Here is a 20,379-nt window from a genome sequence, read left to right as displayed (position 1 = left end):
AGATTGCCTTTGAACAAATGTGCACAACCAATCCTTTCTTAGTTTTTAATGTAACTGAGTGGAAGTTAACTACCTATTTGGTAGTACTCCAATTCCAGTAATGATCATTATTATACAGTAAATATTTTCTAGGTTGATAAAAATCTGAACAATGTAATGAAAATACTAATAAAGAGAAATTGAAATATCTGACTAAAGATAGTTCTTAGTAATTATAGAAAATATGGCCTTGGCAGTTTATAATAGAATTTACCTAAAGCTGAAGAGGTGATTGCCCCCCCACCCCAAATTTAGTAAGAAAATGCCAAATTTGGAATAGTATTTCAGGCCTTCTTCCCATTAACCTAATCCTTGCCTTTTTTTCTCTTAAAAGTTATTTTTCGCTATATTTCATTGTCAGTAAATTTTTGATCCATTGATATGAATTCTCCCTCTGGTGCAGAATACAGTGCAATCATACCTTCCCTGCCTGTTTAATTCCCATGTGCCTTGCCATCAAAGTTTGTACAATATATCTAATCAATTCACTGGAGGCCATTCACTAAGTCTTTTTATATACTATGGGTACTGATGCTTTCAGTGTCTTTTAGTATTAATGCTGTCCATTTCTCCATTTGTCCACCTTGATTTTCCTATATGACAAGTCCCCTCCTTTCCCAATTATACATTTCCTAGATGATATCTTTTAAGCTATTTCTTACACATAAATTATCATTGAAAATAATATTGCAGTCTGTTTATTCCTAGCATGCATATCTCCATAGCTCTTTGTATTTCACACAAATTTGATTCTTCAGAGATAATAGCCTTCTATGTTTTGCAATCATATTAGCATCATCAAAAGACTGATGCAAAAATGTAGGGTTTTGTGTCAAAATTGTTCAGGATCATTGAAAACACTGTACAGTTTCTGCAATGCAATCTGGCCCAATCTTTTTCTTCTTTTCAGTTCTAGTTCTATCACATAATCTTAGAAATTTAAGGTTTGAAGGGAACTTGGTATTTATGTACACCAGTCCATAACCAGTAAAGAATTCCCACTATGGCATACCCAACAAATGGTCATCCAGTCCTTTCTTGAAGACATTACATGAAAAGAACTCAAACTGTCAAGTCAGCCCATTCCTCCTTGGGATAGGTCTGATTGTTACAAAGTCTTTCTTGACAGCAAACCAAAATTTACCTCTTTACAAATTCTACCAACTGCTCCTAGTTCTTCCCCCAGAGTCCAACAGGGCAAGTCCTTTTTTCATGTCATAGTCTTTCAAATAATTAAAGACTATAACAGTAATAATATAAATCATAATAATGATAGCAAACATTTATATAACACCTACTAATCTACTATGTGCCAGGCACTACTATAGTAAGCAGTTTACAAATATTATGCTAAATTAAAGCTATCATGTCACTCTTCTCCAAGCTAAGCCTCATATTTCCTTCATTTAATCTCGCTATATCATAGACTTGCAGCCTTTTAGGATTCTGTAACCAACAGATTTTTTTTTAATTTTTATTTCAGATTACAGTATCTGTTAGATGGACAACCATATCTTGGACAGATACAAAAAGTGATCATTGAGTAGGATCCAGAATTTAATAGTTTGTAAATATTGTAAAAAAAATTTATTAAAAAAATAAAGTTTGTAAAAGTAATTTGTAGGAAGTGTAAAGTTCATTTAAGGCCCCTCAATTTTCCCTGAAGCACAAGGGGCATCCTTTTAATGCTACAAGTCATGAAATAGTACAATCCTCAAAGAACTGAAATTGATTGCTATCTAACCTGCAATGGAGAAATGAATGGTAGATTTGTACAAACTGCATCATATTACAAACTAGGGATTCCAAAGGAGAAGCAGAATAGTAAAGGATGTAATCAGTAAAATGTTTGAGACAAAAAGAGACTGAAGAATAACTAATTAATTGTTTATATCTACCATTGGTATCTTTATGATGCCAAGATAAATGAGGGAGTTCCTCATCACATTGGATGGATTATCTGTTGAAAACTTAAGAGAAATGTGTAGAAAAGTGTTTCATAGGCTAGGCAAACATAGAAAATTTGCATGCATCATTGGAAATCCCATAGTAATGAGATCCATTTGAGCATTACACTCTTATTTAGAACCAAAATGCAAGATCAGTGGCCTGACTTTAAAATATTGCCAGTGAGATAGTTGTCTAGTATGTGATATTTTTTGGTTGTCATTTATTAAACTAATTATCCCCAAATAAATTACTCATGCTAGGGGGGCAAAAAGCATAGACACCATCATGTTTTAACATTACTACTTTAAGAGATTAGTCCATGAGCCAGCTAGAGAGACTCATATAGACCATCAGTAAATCTTAAGCTAGACTTTGAGAATCCCTGAGTTACAACATTTGAGAGTGAAGTATAGAAATATCCTCCAATGAACCAAATACATAAAGCACTTATTTTGAAATAAATTATGTACTACAAAGTAATTTTATTAAATGGCCTGGTGGGGAAGAGTTTGGATCAAAAAGAAGACAATAAGATGATTGATACAAAGGAATATCTGGCAAAACTAGAGAGAGTGAGAACTTCCATTTAACACAGTAGTGATGAAATGCTTTTTTCCTCCAATACTTTAAGCCTCTGTTATCTACAGTTTGTTATTTGATTTGTTGTTCTTGGCTAGACCTGTAATTTCATTGCTATAGGGAGCAACAAGTGAGGAAGTCCCCCCTACTAATACAGATTGGCATTTGCTCTACAACTTAAGAGTCTTAGAGAGTTGCCCGGGGCACTAATTGTGACTTGCCTACTCAGTAAACATTTATTAAGCACCAACTGTGTACCAGAGTCTCTCCTAAGTGCAATACAAAAAGAGGCAAAAAAAAAATCCCCTTCCCTCAAGGAGTTTGGGATCTAATGCTGGGGATAACAAGCAAGCTATAAATAGAATAAACAGAAAATCGTTTCAAGAAGAAAGGCACTAGAATTAAGAATCGTACAGCTAGTTTTGGTCAGAAGCAAGATTTGAACCCAGGTCTTCTTGACTCTTAGGCTGACTTAGTCTGACTTTTAGGATGTTTCTTCATTATGCTATACTGCTTCCAAGTATTGGATATGAAATTAAATTAGATTATTTAAATTAATGTGGACCAAGATGTTTGCTACAATCTTGTTATACTGATTAATTTCATTTTACAGAAGAGAAATCTCAAGAGCTACCAAAGAGAAGAAGAAGAAGAAAGCGGAAACCAAAAAATATTTTGCAAAATCCCCATAATGTCCACGTAGAACAAACAGAATTCGATAAGAATAAGAACCATTTACAAGAAAAATCACAGCCACAGCATACAGATGGTCCACCAATAAGCAAAAATAAAAAAAGGAAACTGAAAAAGAAACAGCAAAAGGAAAGGAAGAGAGCAGCTGGCCTACTAACAAAAGCCACTGGCATCTGTTTTACGTACCAGCCTGAAAGCAACAGCGAAGGAGAAGATTTTAAAGATACCAGTGAAAAGGCAGATGGCATCCTAGACTTCTTGCAGGCAACACAAGAAATTTATTTCTCTGACAGTATGTTCTCTCCTCTTTCATCTTTAGAATAATGGTGCTAGTTTTGAATTTGGAAGAACAGGCAGTGTCATTCATGTTTCTCCATAGAATATTCAAAATAAATAAATAGTAGAGAGACAAATTTAGGCTGCTTTAACTCTTCCAAACTAATATGTCTATACGTTGGATACTGACTCAAGATATACCTAATGGAGCAAATTGCAGTCAGCCTTAGCAAAGTTCTTAAGGAGGATAATGTTCACAAAACAAATTAATAGTTTCATTTTAAGATAGGTGGTCAGCACTAATTATGCTTGTATATAAAATAATCTACACAAAGATCTATATTGTGTAGATTATATTTATTTTATATAGAAGCATAATTAATGCTGACCACCTATCTTATAAATATAATATATATAAATATCTTATAAATATAATATATTAATATATTAATATAAATTAAAAATAAATTAAAGAATTTGGAAAATTCTGCAACTTTATTTTCCTAAGTTATAAATATCTTATAAATATAATATATTAATATATATTAAAAATAAATTAAAGAATTTGGAAAATTCTGCAACTTTATTTTCCTAAGTTCATTGGAAGTAAAAGTATTAATAGTTTATTCCTCTCTCTTTTCTACCTACTTAATATTTTTAGCATGCCTTTATTAAGAACTTGTTGTATGTACAGGAGTATTTAATATGTGATAGTGAAATAATTACTATTTATTAATACTAATGATAATGCCTTACATTTGTATAGGTATTTAAATCCCTGCCCTTGGTGATTTTTCTAAAAAAAAGATAATCTGTAGGAGCCAATATGGGTTTACTAGAAAGATATGCCATATTAATTATATTTCTTCTTTTGATAGTTATGAGACTGAGGGTATACTATTAGTATGGTATATGTTGACAAGGATCAGTCTGGTTGGTCTCATGATATCATTGTGGACAAAATGGAAATTCAGAGACTGATAGTCATTAGATGGATTTAGCTATTTAAACAACATACTCAGAGTTTATCGATGAATAATTGTTATTCTGGAGGAAATCCTCTATGACTCATCCTAATTCAGCATTTTTATCAGTATCTTGAATAAAGTCATAGAAGGCATGTTTATCAAGTTTGTATATCCCACAAAACTGAGAATAATGCCTAAGGTTGATTGACAAATTCCCTGGATTTGAGCTTTTCATATACACATGCTCTAGCAGTCTCATAAACCGAATTTTTTTGTCTTTGGCACTAGTGTGACTTGGCATATTTTATCGAACGACTCATGTGGTCCTTCTTTGAAAATAGGAGTCTAAATTTATTAATTTAGCAAAATTAAAATGTAAATGATCACATCTGGGAAATAAACTGAGAGACAAATATGCAAATCATTGTTCATTAAAAATGAGAATTAACTCAGATAAACTTTCAAAAGGTACTCATAGATTTGTCATTGTTTAATCCACTTCTAAAAACATAACCAAGCAAAGAATGTACTCAAAGAAGGGAAGTGAATACAGAATGAGATGATATTCATATATATGCATAAATGTGAATAGTTTAAGCAAAACAGAAGTTGAAATTACAACTTTTAAGGAACATATTTCTAGAATAACAACATAGAGCAGTAAAGATAACTTTCTAGGGTCTTATTGCACTGTCCTTGGTGTGGGGTTTGTTGAAACTATTGATTAGCCAGAGAAGTAGTAATAGACCTTGTCTTTTTTTAACCTTTATTTGCTCCTGGGTAGGCAGAGTGTTTTCCCATAATTAGGGACTCTGTAGTATGTCTTCTGCTTATGGTCTTAGTTGATCTGTTCTTAAAGCAACGTATTCTCTTACCAAGTCTCTGGAAGGATAAATCTTACTCAGAAGGAACAGAATAAGTTAAGTGGGTGAAGAGGAAGTATTAGTGACACTATATATTAAGAAGACATACATGAAGAACATTTGGTGAAGTATCAACAGAAACAAAAATGGAAGGGATATTGTCACTGTAATAGATTACAGAAAGAGGGAAGGCAGTATAACAGATGAAATGGAAGGAAGATGGAGGAATTTACTTCATGTGCACCCCAAAAGTAGTATTAAATCAAGATTTGGATAGTCATCTATCAGACATATAAGTGTTTTCTGGATTGGTAGCAAGGTTGAATTAGATGACATGAAAGGTACCCTCATATTCTAAGTATTCTATCAACTCACAGACAAACTGTGTGATAGAATACTCAAGTTACATTTGGAGATTTTTCTGAATTATATTTTAGTATTGTCTTCATTTAAAAATCAATTTAGCTTCCCCATCCTATAGTGGCTTTGTGCTATCAAAACATACAGTAACTATATAGAAGCTTATGATAGACACCAGATGATGTGGAAACTTGAGGCCAAGAAAGGTCAAGAGTCACTCCCAAGTTAACACAGATAGCACAGAGCTGGCATTCAAACCTAAGGTTCCAAAGCCAACATTCTTTCACTGTAAATGAAGGTAACTATGAAGGCTTCACTACTGCCCTCTTTCCAGTTCTTTCCAGAAATGTTACAAGAATTGATAAAAGAATACTTGTTAGATTGAGCTATAAAAAAAAAATCTTAAAATAAGCTTTGAAATAAAATGTCCTTGCCTTATCACTTCTACCCTCCTCCACATTCCTAGCAGCTGCATACTTTCTCCTCATTTCCTAGTGAGATGCAGTTGTCTGTAATAGTTGCATTCCCTTAGCAAACCACCAAAAAAGGAGAAAATCTCAGCAGTGGGATATGGCTTGTCCATGGTGGTCCAGCTTTGTGCTTGAAAAACTAACTTTCCAACACATGCCAGTTCTAAAAGGCACATGTGCCTGCAGTTCTGCATCTTTTTCTCAGCTGATGGCTGGAATCACATGCCTGGGAATAGCCAAGTTCCTTTCTGAGGCAGCAACCTGGAACAGAGGGAACTTCATCTATTCTTAGGTGAGTAGTTCTGGCTCTGCTGAGAAATTATATACATACACATTTCTCAGATTCTGTAGTTACTGGTGATAGTTCAGTTTCCAGAGGCATAAGTCGCCCTCCCTTTAACACCAGCATATTTCATAGATATTTTTTTTTGTTGTTTACCTCAACAAACTGTAGTATACAGGCTATGTCAATTATTGTTTTTCGAATTTAACTTGCTTTAAAAACTCTAAATATATGAAAATAAAAACTTAGAAATTTGGATATTGGATAGCTATTCACATTGCAAAAAAAAAAACTCTAGTTCTCAGAGAATTCAGCAACTTAAAAAAAAAATAAAGGCAGGGGCAGCTAAGTGGCACAATGAATAGAGCACTGACCCTAGAGTCAGGAGGACCTGAGTTCAAATTTGGCCTCAGACACTTGACACACTTACTAGCTGTGTGACCTTGGGCAAGTCACTTAACCCCAATTGCCTTGCCTTTCCCCCCTCCAAAAAAATAAATAAATAAAGGCCACTTACAATACCATTAAAGACTTTTAGTTCAGTGAATTGAAGTGTTACTTTGGCAATCATTGATTACCTGACAGAAACCATTCTTGGGTACCTTAATTGTTAGAAAACCATGGTAAAAATTTATCTCCTCTTAACTTCTATCTTCTGAAACAACACAGAATAAACTTACCCCCTCTACCATAGACTTATTGATTTGGAAGGGATTTTTTTTTGTCAAATACTCTCTACTTTTTGATTGGAGAAGACAAATTCAGGGCCAGAAGGCAGAGCAAAGGCTCAGCTGCACCATTCGTGAAAGGATATCCCCAGTGACTGACTGATATTCAAGAAATTCCAAAGGTGAGGGATCAAACAGGAATAGAGATTAATTGATTAAAGCCAATATTAAAGGAGATGCCCAGAAAACCAGATCAGGATAGATAGGACAGGGAAAGGAAGAAACTAGGACAAGCATCAAAAATCGTGAACCCGAATACAAGACTATATAGAGCTCAGTAATAACATGGGGAAAACATTTTGTGATGTGATAAAGAAACGGGGTGATGCTAGCTAGATTGTCCTTTGCATGTATAAGAAAGTCTTTTTCTAGGATCCAGGAAATGGACACAACTGTCCCTCCTAAAGTCCTTAGAGACAGACTTTGATTTAGTGGTGTGCCAACAATGAAATATTCTCACCAGCATAGGATCATGGTTTCTCATGTATTCCCACATTCACTATTCTAGGCCATACCCTTCCTAGTGAACTTAGGCAGTTAGTCAATAAATATTTATTAAGCAGCTACCATGTGCCAGATACTGTGCTAAGCTCTGGGGACACAAAGAAGGTATGACAGTCCCAGCCTTCAAAGAGTTTACAATCTAATGGGGCATGACAACACACAAAATGAAGCTGAAAATCTGCGTGGGGGAAAGGTACCCCCTGATATAGGGACATGGTGAAGTCAGAGTATTTAGATGTACAAGGTATAGAATATTTTGCTTGCATAAAAAGGGATATTCTGATTGTGGAAAGATAGCTATTGTTTTAACTATTTACAAGCTCCATATCCTTTCCTTACTCTGATAAAAAAAAAAATATTCAGGTCTCGAGCATTGGATTTAACAAATAACTCTTCTTTATGAAACCCTAAAATTTTCTCAGTGCTTTCCCTCCCTCATCTTTCTGTTATCATTTGCTACCATCAGCTGCCCATTCCCTCTTAATAGACCCTTTCCTCAATTTCCATGACACGTTCTCTCCTGTTTCTCCTCTCTAAGCACTATTTAAATTCCTTCACTGATTCATCTTCTTTCTCTTGCTCCCAAGATTTGTTCCCCACCAAGGCTATGTCCTGGGCCCTCTCCTCCCTTCCTCTGTGCTTTATTCCTCCAATGTCATTCACTATCATGGCTTCAGTTATCACTTTTATGTAGTTGGTTCTGAAATGCATACATAGCCAGTCCTGAGGACCAGAATTGCCTGGCATCCCTTCTTCCAGTCTCTGCCATCTTGATTCACTTCTTCATGAGATCATAGGGCAAGATCAGGAAAGGATCTTAAGAGACATGTAAACCAATCTATATAGATTCACAAGGAACAATTCCTGTTAAATTAACCTAATATCCTTTCCAGTTAGGATTAGTTACTAGCAAATCAGAGGAATACCATAGACAGTACAGCTTGATTTCATCCAAGTATTTGATATGAAAACTCATAAAAGTCTTGTGGGCAATATGGAAAAAGTTTACTAGATGACAGTGTAGTTAGGTGAATTCATAGTTTGTTTGACTCTACCCAAAAGAGTCTTGCTGTACCTTTCCTTTATACTGCTGGTCACATAGCTCCTATGATGCTACATTTTAAAAACCAGTACAAAAATCTGAGTGATTATTTTGTGAACCAACCTTTATTTTACATAAAGTGAGGTTGAACTGTAAGTTTTTTTCTTCTTTTGAATCCTGATTTTTTAAAAATAATCATTTGTTATGGAACCACTTTTAAATAATTTACAATTAAAAGCATACAAAAAATTTTTACAGTAGTTCCACTGTCTGTAGTTGTTGCTTTATTTTTTAAGTCTACTAGTTCTTTGTTTTTTACATATTTCACAAACATGGAAATGTCTTTTGTCTTTGATTTGGCTATCTCCTTAGCTTTGCACATGTTTTTCAAATACAATGTGCTACAGTTGGGAAGATACTTGCACATACCTATTAATGAATTAATTAATTTGTTACCTAATTAATACCTAAAAATAAATTAATAAATCTATTCAGCATAATAAACATAACTATGTAGTAAAAGTCAATTTTAGATTTTTGTTCTTATTCAGGTCCCTTTTTATACTGTATATGTGTATGTGCATGCATGCATGTATGTATGCCCTGCCCTCCAAATCATTTGCCAGATTACTGTACTTCAGGAAACCAACATGGGATGGTCAATAGATTTGGGGACAAGCCCTGTATTCCAGGTGCTTACTTTACTCTGTCCATCTTAGAGAATTATTGTGAAAATCAAATGAAATTATATTCATAAAAGTATCACCATAAAGTTATACATAAACACCAGGTAGTATTATGACTATCCCTTTTGTAACACTGACCTACAGTATTTTTGTATGAGGTTCTTCTTGAGTGATATAAAATTGTCATAGGTTTAAAAACACCATAAAATGTAAATTATCGCTGAATAGAATGCTAAGTGGTCTTGCCTTGTTTTCTTTAGGTAATTTTAAATCTTCTGGTTCATCTGCCTGTTTGGAAACTATCCAGGAGGTTTTTAAACATCTTGAATTTCATCGCATAGCTTCCTCTGATATTATACTTTTGGACCAGATGAAAACTCTGGTACTTTTACAAGATACTGAAAGATTGAAGAGTGCTTTGGAACAGTTCCAGGAACAATGCATGATGCCTCCTGGTATGTACTGCAATTTATTAATCATAGTGTTTATGATGTTCTCAAGGTTTGCCTAAAAAAACCTTAAGAAAATAATAATGGATCAGGATATGCAATGATATTCATGTGGTTTAGTTGAATAACATAGTCCCAAAGAAAAACACTTTCATTGCTTCTTTGATTTGTTTAGGGGACAATATACAACCACTCCAATTTTCCATTCTGTGGTTAGTTTAGAGAATGGTTATAAATCCCAAATGCAAGTCTTCTATAGTTTTATCTTGAGTAGAACTTATCTCTTCCTCTTCTCTTCCTTTATCTTCTTGGCTGGAATAAATTAGTAGATTTCCTATACCTTTCAATTCTGAAAGCCAACAAGGGAAGATAATCAGTATTTAACTTCCATGCAGGATATTAAGTATCTACCATATCAGCATTATGGTAACCCTAAGGGAACATGCAAAGAACTATGTACCATAGGTTCTACCCTCAAGAAGTATGAAGTCTAGTTGGAGAAAGCCAAATACTAATACTAGCTCTTTTTGTGATGGCAAAGAGTTGGAAATTGAAAGGGTGCCCATCAATTAGGGAATGACTGAACAAGTTATGGTTTATGAATATGATGGAATACTATTGTGCTATAAGAAATGATGGAGTAGACAGTTTCATAAAAACCTGGGAAGACTTACATGAATTGATGCAAAGTGAGGCAAGTAGAACCAGGAGAACAATCTACATAGTAGAAGCAATGTTGTAAAGACAATCAACTGTGAAAGACTTGGTAACTGATGCATATTAGTGATCTGCCACCTCACCAAAGAACTCATGATGTAAAATGCTATCTACCTCCAGCTGATGGTCTGAGTGCAGATTGAAACATTTTTATTTCTTTTCTTTATTTTCCTTGTTTTTTTTTCCTTTTTTGTAACATGGTAATATGGAAATATGTTGTACATAGCTTCATATGTATAATGAGCATCATTTCTTTCTAACCTCAATGGGTAGGGGAGGAGTGAAGAGAAGTGAAGAATTTGGAATTGAAAATAAAAATAAAATATTTTTAAAACTGGTAACATAAATAACAATATTTTTTATACAAGTGATGTCATAAACTTCTATGTAATTAAAGTATCAAATAATGTACAGGTAATATATGTTATTAGATTATGGAATTGAAAAATCACTGGTTTGGACTGATCAGGGATGACTTCATGGAGAAAATGGCAATTGAGCCAGAGTTTGACATATGGTGTCAGATTTATAAAAAGAAAGGATTTTTTGTTTTTCAAAAAAGAGAATCTATAGTAGAGTTAACCCTCCTACATACTACTTTTGAAACTGATAGTTTTTTCAAATTATTTTTCCCATGTCCACTTTTAATTCTAATTCAGAAAAAGAAGTTTTTCTACTGAATTTAAGGTCAGTGCACATTTACTTTAGGATTAATATCAAACACATAAGACTAATACCTCATCACACTCTAATGGAAAGATTACTGGCTGTGTAGTCACTGGACCTAGGTTCAGATCCCACATCTGATACTTAAGTACTTGTAGAATCTTGGGCAAGTCACTTAACTTCCCAAGTCTTCAGTTTCATCAGCCATAAAATAAGGAGATTGGCTAAATTGGCCTCTGAGCTATCTTTCAGCTTCAGATCTACGATCCCATCCATGATCCCTTGCTTATTTTTTTATTTTGACTGTCTTGCTGTTCTAAGTACACAGCAAAAGGACAATAGGTAGTAATAAAGGTTAATCTTATGCCTCATACAAAAAGTTAATTTTATGATACATATGTATATATTTCAAAGTATAAATTGAGAAAGACTTTGGATATAGAATAGCATGAATTTTTTAAATGATAAAAATCATTTTTAAGCATGTTATCACATATATTAGAGGTAGATGTATACAAACTTAGTCTTTCATGGTATTTTTACTCTCTAGGGGTTTTTTTTTGTTTTGTTTTGTTTATTTGTCATATTGTCATAGTGCAAAAGTGTCTTACCTGACTTTGCAACTGAATTTCTCAGATAGCCTCCACAGGTATGTCTCACTTTATGTAGTAAATATATTTCTCAGTACCTTCATATCAATGAATTGATTGTACTAGAATACTGAAGATGATCTATATTTTCATGATGGGTTTTCCCTTCACCAACACCCTCACAGGCCATCTTCATGAGTTGTATGGCTAAAAAAAGTCTTGGCTTTTTAAGTGACCAAACTTCTGGTGATGAGGTTTTCTGCACTAGAGTTATACCATACATTCCAATGCTGACCCTGAAGATGAAGTATTTCCAATTTGGCAGGATCTGCCAGAGCTTATGACATAATATGATTTAGGAATTTAGGGTTACCTTTACACCACAATAAGGTATTGGAGACTATGTACCTGACCAGTTGTATGCAAATCAGTGGTTTTTGTCACTCTTCTTTTAATAGACTTGGAAACTTACTACTTAAAGGATTTTTCATGTAAATCCTTTTGTAATGCAAATATTAAGAAAAATAAATGAAATAAACACCTCATATTACAGTCCCATTCTACTAAGATCTCTTCTAACAGAACATAAAACTCTAATAGATCAGACCTGGTTAAAGGCTTCAAGTAATACTGCCAGGAAGATGGCTAAAATATATTGCTCTTATTATGGCCTCCTCAAAATACTTAAGAAATGTACCAAATAAAATAATGAAAATAACAACAAGAAAGGAAAGAGGATACAGTTCCCCTCAAGGTAAGTGTAGGAAAAAAAAAACAGAAGACTATATTGTAGCTTGCCATATTGTGCCCATTATTACCTTCTTATTACCTACACAAACTAGATCCAGGTTCTAAATTCTACACAAAGCATGGCATGACTGAATGGTATCAGATAGTCTATCAGTTGCAGCCATTTTTTTGTCTCCTATTAGCATTGATTCAGCTAAATTACTTCCTTCTCTTCCCACATCACCTTTGTCTTGGAGACCTGTCCCAATAATTTAGAAAGAGCAAGCTTCCAAAGAGTAGAGAAAGTATCAGCAGTGTAGGGCAGATCATTGTGTTACCTAGAACCCCTCAAAAAGTGACTTTTTGACAAAAGATCAAATGAGATGTGGGACATAAACCTTCCCCCCACTCAGCAACCCCAAAATAACTTGAAAGGCAACAAACTAAAGAAAATAAAATAGCCTAACTATAAGAAGTAAAGGAAAATGACCTCTAGCAAAGTCGCTGAGTTGAGGTGACTAAATCTCCTCATTATATGGGGGCATGTAACATGCCATTTAGAGTAAAGTAATAAATAACAAAAGGCATGAAAGGGATAGGAAAGAAGTTATGATGGGAATTACATTACAGATAAGCAAACAGATGGATAAAGAAGGGGAAAAAATTATCAAGCAAATGTGAAAATATTCCAATGTAAGGAACATATTCAGAGGTAAAGAAATCCTTGAAGAAAAGGAAAGGATTATTATAAACTCTAGAATATGACATTGGAACAACTACAAAAACCCCCAGAATGGGTCAGAAGAACAATAAAAGAATTAAAGGATGAATTAAGGATAGAAACTAGATTTCTCAGAGTAGTTAAGTTGTTGAGACAGGAGGCACAGTGGATAGACCATAGAGTCAGGAAGATCTGAGTTCAAACCTAGCTTAAATACTTAGTGGCTGTGTGGCCTGGGGCAAATCACCTAACTTCTATTTGCATCACTTTCTTCAACTATAAGATGAGAATAATAACTTCATATGGTTATTGTGAGGATCAAATTAAATGATATTTTAAAAATACTTTACACAGTGCCTAGCACCTTGTAGGTGCTATGTAAATGCATATTTCCTCTCCAAGGAGGGAATGCTTATTCCCTGACTAACAGATGAGCTGGATAGAGGAAGGAATGTTGTCTTTTTTTTCCAGGTGCTCCACCTTGAATTATGGACACAAAATATAAGGAGTATGTAAAAAGAAAAAGCCCACAAATGAGATGATAGATACTACTAGCATGTAGTAGAAGGGGAAAGTAGTAAGGAAAGGGTTGTTTGGGGGTTTTTTTTTAAAGGGGTACTACCAATGAAATGTTATTCAAATTAGAGGGGGGAAGGAGGTGAGAGAAGTAATCTTCTGTACTATACTCTTTATAGTTTCATAAAAGGAGTGATAGAGAATAATAAACTCAGGGAATAAGATCAGGAAAATGGAAAGGATATGAAATAACCTTCAAGGACTAAGTGCAGATTTAAATTAGGAGGAAAAATAATAAAAATAAATTAAACAAAACATAAACTTAATAACTCTAAATATAAATGGATTAAACTCATCAGCAAAATGGAAGAGAATAGAAAACTGAAGAAAGCCAGCAAAACAATTTGCTGCATCTAGTATACTTATTGCAAAATATAAGGAATACTGAATTACTTATTGCAAAATGCTTATCTCAAATTATAAAGCATATTTAAATATTTATAGCTGCATACTTTGTGATTGCAAAGAGCTGGAAACAAAGAGTATGCCCATCAGTTCAGGAATGACTAAGAAAACAAACAAAAAATTATGTTATATAACAGAATATCAATATGTAGTAAGAAATTACGAGCATATAAAATTCAGAGAAGCTAGCATTTTTTAAAGAACTAATATAGATTGAAATTATTAGAATCACTCATATGTAACAGTGACTATACCAGTATAAATGAAAAAGATGACTGAAGCTGGACTCTGAGTAATTTTTAAACTAATGAAGGTACAAATAATGAAACATATCTCTCTCCTAAGATACAGGGACCTGTTAGGGAAGAATGGTGTTTACTTTGTCAGATTAGTCACTATATCAGATATTTGTACTTAGCTGATTTTCTTTGACATAAGGGAAGATGCAATCTGGAGTGAAGATGTTTGGGTTTTTTTCCCCTCAACAAATGACTTTGATATAAGGATAAAAGTCATCAATGAAATATATTTTACCAGTTAAGAAAATGAAAGATAGAGATACTTTTGGGGGCATCCAGGCATGTGATTTCATCAGAAAAGTGAGCTCCCAGTAATGAAACACCTTCTGGTGCTCCAAATCAACAGCTGATGATAGTTTTATAGACTTTCCTGAGTGTTTAAAAAGTGAAATGACTTGCTCAGAGTCACAATGGCAGTATATGTCAGAGATGGGATATGGACCAACAATGTCCTAAATCTAAGGCCAGCCCCTACAGATTGAAAATTAGGAGCTGGAATAAAATGTGTTATGTTTTAGTTCATTACCCCCAAAAGGTAGGAATTGCAATCATTATTTCACTTAAGGCAAAGATAAAATTGATCATGTCAAAAGAGAGGTAAACAGGGAAACTATATTATGACACCAACGAAGGTAAAATGATATTATTAGATATATAGATATGTGTGCATGTGTATATACACATACATACATATATGTGTGTGCATTTTTAAATTACATAACATCCAAGTTCCTAAAGAAAACACTAGACAAATTGCAAAAAGTAACAAAATATCAACGATATACTTTAATATTCTTCTGTCAGCGTAGGTAAATCTAAGAAAAAGATGAACAAATTAATATGTAGATCCAAAAAGCAATGGAAAAATTAGAATTGAAAAACCTCTGGCAATTTCTAAATGAGAATATTATAGAATATACATATTTATGAGCATCATAGGGATCATTCCCAAAAAATGATCAAATACCAGAGCACAAAGACATCATAAATAAATGTGAAAATAAACATATCCATTTCAGAGCATACTGCAATAAAAATGTCGATCAATAAAGGTGATAGAAACAAAAGAAACAAACCTAATTAGTCTAAGTAACACTATCCTAAATAACAAGTGGGTGAAAGAATAACATAGAAACAATAATTATCTTTAAAAGCATTTTAATAAGGAATAGTGAAACTAGGGGCTAAACTTGTGACATCATTAATAGAAGAAACTCCCATATGAGGAAACCCCTTTCACCAGTGTAGTTCAGCACCATCTCTGCAACATTTAGTGAGAGAAATTCCTAGAGCATTGAAAGGTTAAGTGAATTACCCAGTATTATAAACCAATATATGTCACATATATTGTCACAGAGGAAGGACTTGAAGTTAGGTCTTTCTACTACCACATTCAGTTCTCTAGACATATTAACAATAGAAGAAAGCATTAGGGGTAGCTAGGTGGCACAGTAAAGAGAGCACCAGCCCTGGAGTCAGGAGGACCTGGGTTCAAATCTGGCCTCACACACTTAACACAAAACTAGCCATGTGATCTTGGGCAAGTCATTTAACTCCAACTGCCCTACCTTCCCCTCTCTAAAAAGCAAAAAAAAAAATAAAAAGAAAGAAAGCATTAATGAACTAAGTATATATTTTTTTAAAATAACAATACCCCAGGGCGGCTAGGTGGCACAGTGAGTAGAGTGCTGGCCCTGGAGTCAGTAGGACCTGAGTTCAGATCCGGCCTTAGACACTTAACACACACAAACAAAAAAACCTAGCTATGTGACCTTGGGCAAGTTACTTAAACCCAATTGCCCTCCAAAATAAAAGCAAAAAAAAAAAAAAACAGTGCCCCAAATCACCAATGATTAGAGAAATACAAACAACCTTGATGTTTCACCTTATACCCTGCAAATTGGAAAAAAACAAATGACAAAAAAATGGCAATAGTAAATGTTGGAGGGGGTGTGGAAGGAGAGAAACACCAGTACATTGTTGGTGGATCTGTGAAATAGTATGACCTTTTTGAAAAGTAATTTAGAATTATGCAAATAAAGTGACAAAAATGCCCATACCCTTTGAGCCAGATATTCCATTACTGGGGCTTATACCCCAAGGAAGCCATCAATAAGAAGAAATTCCCCATATTTATAACAGTACTTTTTGTGACAGGTAAGAATCAGAAATGAAATAGATGCCTATCAATTGTTGTTTGTTCAGTCATTTTGCAGTTGTGTTCAATTCTTTGTGAATCTATTTGGGATTTTCTTTCTTTTTTTTTTTTTTTTTGGTAAGCAATTGGGGTTAAGTAACTTGCTCAAGATTACACGGCCAGTTATTTCTGGGTGTGGTGCTAAGTATCTGAGCCTGGATTCAATCCCCAGGTTATCTCAACACTGGGGCCGGTGCTCTTACTCATTATGCTACCTGGATGCCCCTGGGATTTTCTTGGCAAAGACACGAGCATGGTTTGCTTTCCTTCTCCAATTCATTTTACAGGTGAGGAAACTGAGACAAACGATTAAGTGACTTGCCCAGGGTCACACAGCTATTGACTATATTTGAACTCATGAAGATGAATCTTCCTTATTCCAGGCCCAGCACTGTACCACCTAACTGCCCATCAACTGGGGGATGGCTAAACAAATTGTTAATATAATAGAATATTAAAGTGCTATAAAAAATAATAAGTATGATAAATACAGAGAACCATGGAAAGATCTATTATTATCTGATGCAGAGTAAAGTAAGTAGAGCCAAGAAAAAATATACACAGTAAATTATAAAGAACATATGGGAGTCAAATGAAGAGATATGAGAAGATACCCCCAACTCACCCTTTCATGGAAGTGGGAGGTCCATAGGCATTACACATTGCACATGTTTTCAGACTTTTCAATACAGTTATCCCTTCCACACCACGGGGATTAGGAGCATAGTGCCCCCATGATCTGGAAAATCTGTGTAAAAGTTTTTGGGCCTCTCTTTGTGCTGGAGAAGAAATCTGAATTTTTTTCTATTTCTTGTGTATTTTGGGTTTTGTGTTCACCCTACACCCTGTGTTTTGTGTTTTGAGTACCTTATTGCAAAATTTGGGTTAAGTGTTTTGTCATAGACTCTGTGTCATCTGCTGACCTTTGTGTGTCATCTACAGCTTCTGCAAAACTCCCCCCAAATTCCCATTTAATTTCTTATGCTGACCCATGATATATCAAAACTACAATAGGGAAAGTCACAATGTGGAAGAGATAACTGTATAGCAACCAGTTCTGCTGATTTTTCCCCCCACTAAAAAGTAATAATTTTCATATGAGATATCTTTCTGGGAAGGAGAACGGGACAGATATTTGGGATAACTATGGTGATATAAGAAAAAAAATCAATAAAAATTTTGTTTAAAGAGTGTAAGCTCCTTAAGTGCAGGAACTGTTTCTATCTGTGTGTATTTATATTCTCTTAGTACAATGCTTGGCACACAGTAGTGCTTAATAAATGCTTGCTGCCTGCTCTTAAAAAAAAAAAAGATGGGTGGCTAGGTGGCGCAGTGAATAAGAGTGCCGGCCCCGGAGTTGGGAGGACCCAGGATCAGTTTTGGCCTCAGATACTTAACACCCACGCAAAAAAAAAAAAACCTGGCCATGTAACCTTGGGCAAGTTACTTAACCCCAATTGCTTTAAAAAAAAAAAAAAAAAGGCTATCGCCAAGTCAGAAACCTGACTTCCAGAGGAGTTCCATTAAGTTAGAAAGTCTTTGATTATTGACTAGCTATGTTCCAGTGTCTTTATTTTGAAGCCCAGTCTAGCAAAATTCAGAGAAGCTCAACACTGAAGAGCTGATCATCTGGTGATAAATTTTGAGATCATAATGGACATCTATATAGGAATAAATTAAATATTATTTGGCTTACCAAATGGGTAACCTTGGGTTTTCAAGGTTCTTTTCTAAGAGAACTCTAAATCTACAAGGGTCAGAGCTAAAGTAACATATACATTGTCAGAATTTTCTCATCTCTAAGACACATTTGTTCCATTTGTGTGTAAGTTAAATGAGATGCTACTACAACAAATTTCTTGCTATTCCTAAATGTCAAGTTTACATTCTGGCAGATTCTTCACAGTTTACTTGATTTTCAAGAGTTCATGTATGACAAAACACCAAAATTATAATTCATAATGTATAGTTGTTGTTTTTTTCTTTTCAGAACATGCAAAAGAAATTGCAACTCTTTTTCATTACTGGATTACAGATATTCTTCCTGTAAGGAACAGGAAATAAGGTCCGGATGCCCATCTGCAAAGAATTAAAGTTCAATAATAGGAAAAAGCCTGAAAGAAGACATATGAAATGCCTGAGAACTCTAAATATTGAAGTTGCCAAAATTGGTCTTAAAAGGAAAAAAGTTCTATATTTTTACAATGGAAATCAAATATTGTAAAGTGATAAGATGTATCTGTTAATTTGCTTGCACAAAATAAACACTGAATTTTACCTAAGATTTTAAATGTTAGAATCAGGATATTAGATTTGAAATGTTATTTATATATTTATTTTTTTAGCATATAGATCTTAAATTAACATTGGGATTCTACTTTATTTTTTCTATTGGTCATAAAGGAAACATAAAAATGTATTTTCTTTGTGGAATCAAATCAACTATTGTTTTGAAGCTATACTAAATTTTTCAAATGTCAAAATCACACTGAATTTTAAAATATTTTTTAGAATGCTTTATTATCTCTCATTTTTGAGAACTGTTTTGATGCCAGATGTCTGTTGTTAAGCTTTCTGTGGGGTGAGTTGGACTGTAGATTTTAAGATCCCTTGCTGTGGTATAGACTTGGAGTCAGGAGATCTGGTTCCTGCTCCTTACCACCTGTGTTTGTACTTTGCGTTTTTTATGAAAATTAGAAACTTTCACTTATAAATAAGGAGATTGAACTACATGACTTCTTAGCATACCTTCTGGTGCTGGCAGCCTGTGATTCTAACCATTTCACAGCTTAGAGGTCAAGTGATTCACAATCACAAAATTTTAGAGATCCAAGGAAAACAATTCGAATCTACTACAGCTTTTTCACGGTACAGATGAGGAAATGGCCCAGAAAGATGAAGGGATTTCCCCAAGGTTGTACCACTACTATAACCAGGTCTCCTGACTAAGGAAAGAGCTCTCAATATTACACTTTGAGGTCTGTCTACAAGTAATAATACAGAAACCACTAGAAAATAGAAATAAATGAGTTGTCCTACCTTGCTGTAATAGCAGCACCTTCAAAACCCATTTCTATTTTTTTTCTTTACCTCAATTCTTTCACTGCCAATACATTTCATATAACAGAATATCCTTTTTATTAACATTTAATTTTAAAACTTTGAATTCCAGATTCTTTCCTTTCTTCCCTCATCTCCCACCCTCACTGGGAAAATATAGAATATCCTTTTACTTGACAGTATGAAGAGTTAAGGTGTATTCACATCAGAAACCAGGGGCTTGAAGGAGGGGGACATAAAGCTGATTGACCAATCATGCTTCTACTAGTTTTTGTTTGTTTTTTACTTAAAACCAAAAAAAGTCATAAGACCACCATAAGTCCAAAGCAACCGATTTCTTTGGTCAAATTCCAGCCATTTGGCAACCCTATTCTCTACCCACTCCCTTCTCTCTCCTTGACCCTTTCCTTTTCATTTATCTCACATCTTCCCTGAACTGTCAATCACCGTGGTATTACTTATCTGGCTGTGATAATCTCCATTAAACCAACAGCAGTAGGTAGCTCCTTGCACTTGATCAATCAGAATG

The 20,379-nt window shown here is 34.3% G+C and overlaps 1 protein-coding gene across 1 annotated transcript in view; it reads left to right on the top strand.

Moving 5' to 3' along the window:
- ERICH1 (glutamate rich 1) overlaps positions 1–19,273 on the top strand; it is a 96,676-nt gene extending 77,403 nt beyond the window's left edge. The window contains exons 4-6 of the mRNA XM_069065391.1: positions 3,182–3,553; positions 9,702–9,896; positions 18,781–19,273. Coding sequence (XP_068921492.1) covers positions 3,182–3,553; positions 9,702–9,896; positions 18,781–18,854 — 641 coding nt within the window. The 3' untranslated portion in view covers positions 18,855–19,273. The remainder of the gene's footprint in view (positions 1–3,181; positions 3,554–9,701; positions 9,897–18,780) is intronic.
- The last annotated feature ends 1,106 nt before the right edge of the window (positions 19,274–20,379 follow it).

This window comes from Petaurus breviceps, unplaced genomic scaffold (genome assembly GCF_028583685.1).
Source record: "Petaurus breviceps papuanus isolate PSGF00001 unplaced genomic scaffold, PetGlider_PUasm1.0 90686, whole genome shotgun sequence".
NCBI lineage: Eukaryota > Metazoa > Chordata > Mammalia > Diprotodontia > Petauridae > Petaurus > Petaurus breviceps.
The sequence above is the reverse complement of the archived record's forward strand: the minus strand, read 5'-3'. Positions and strand labels throughout refer to the sequence as shown.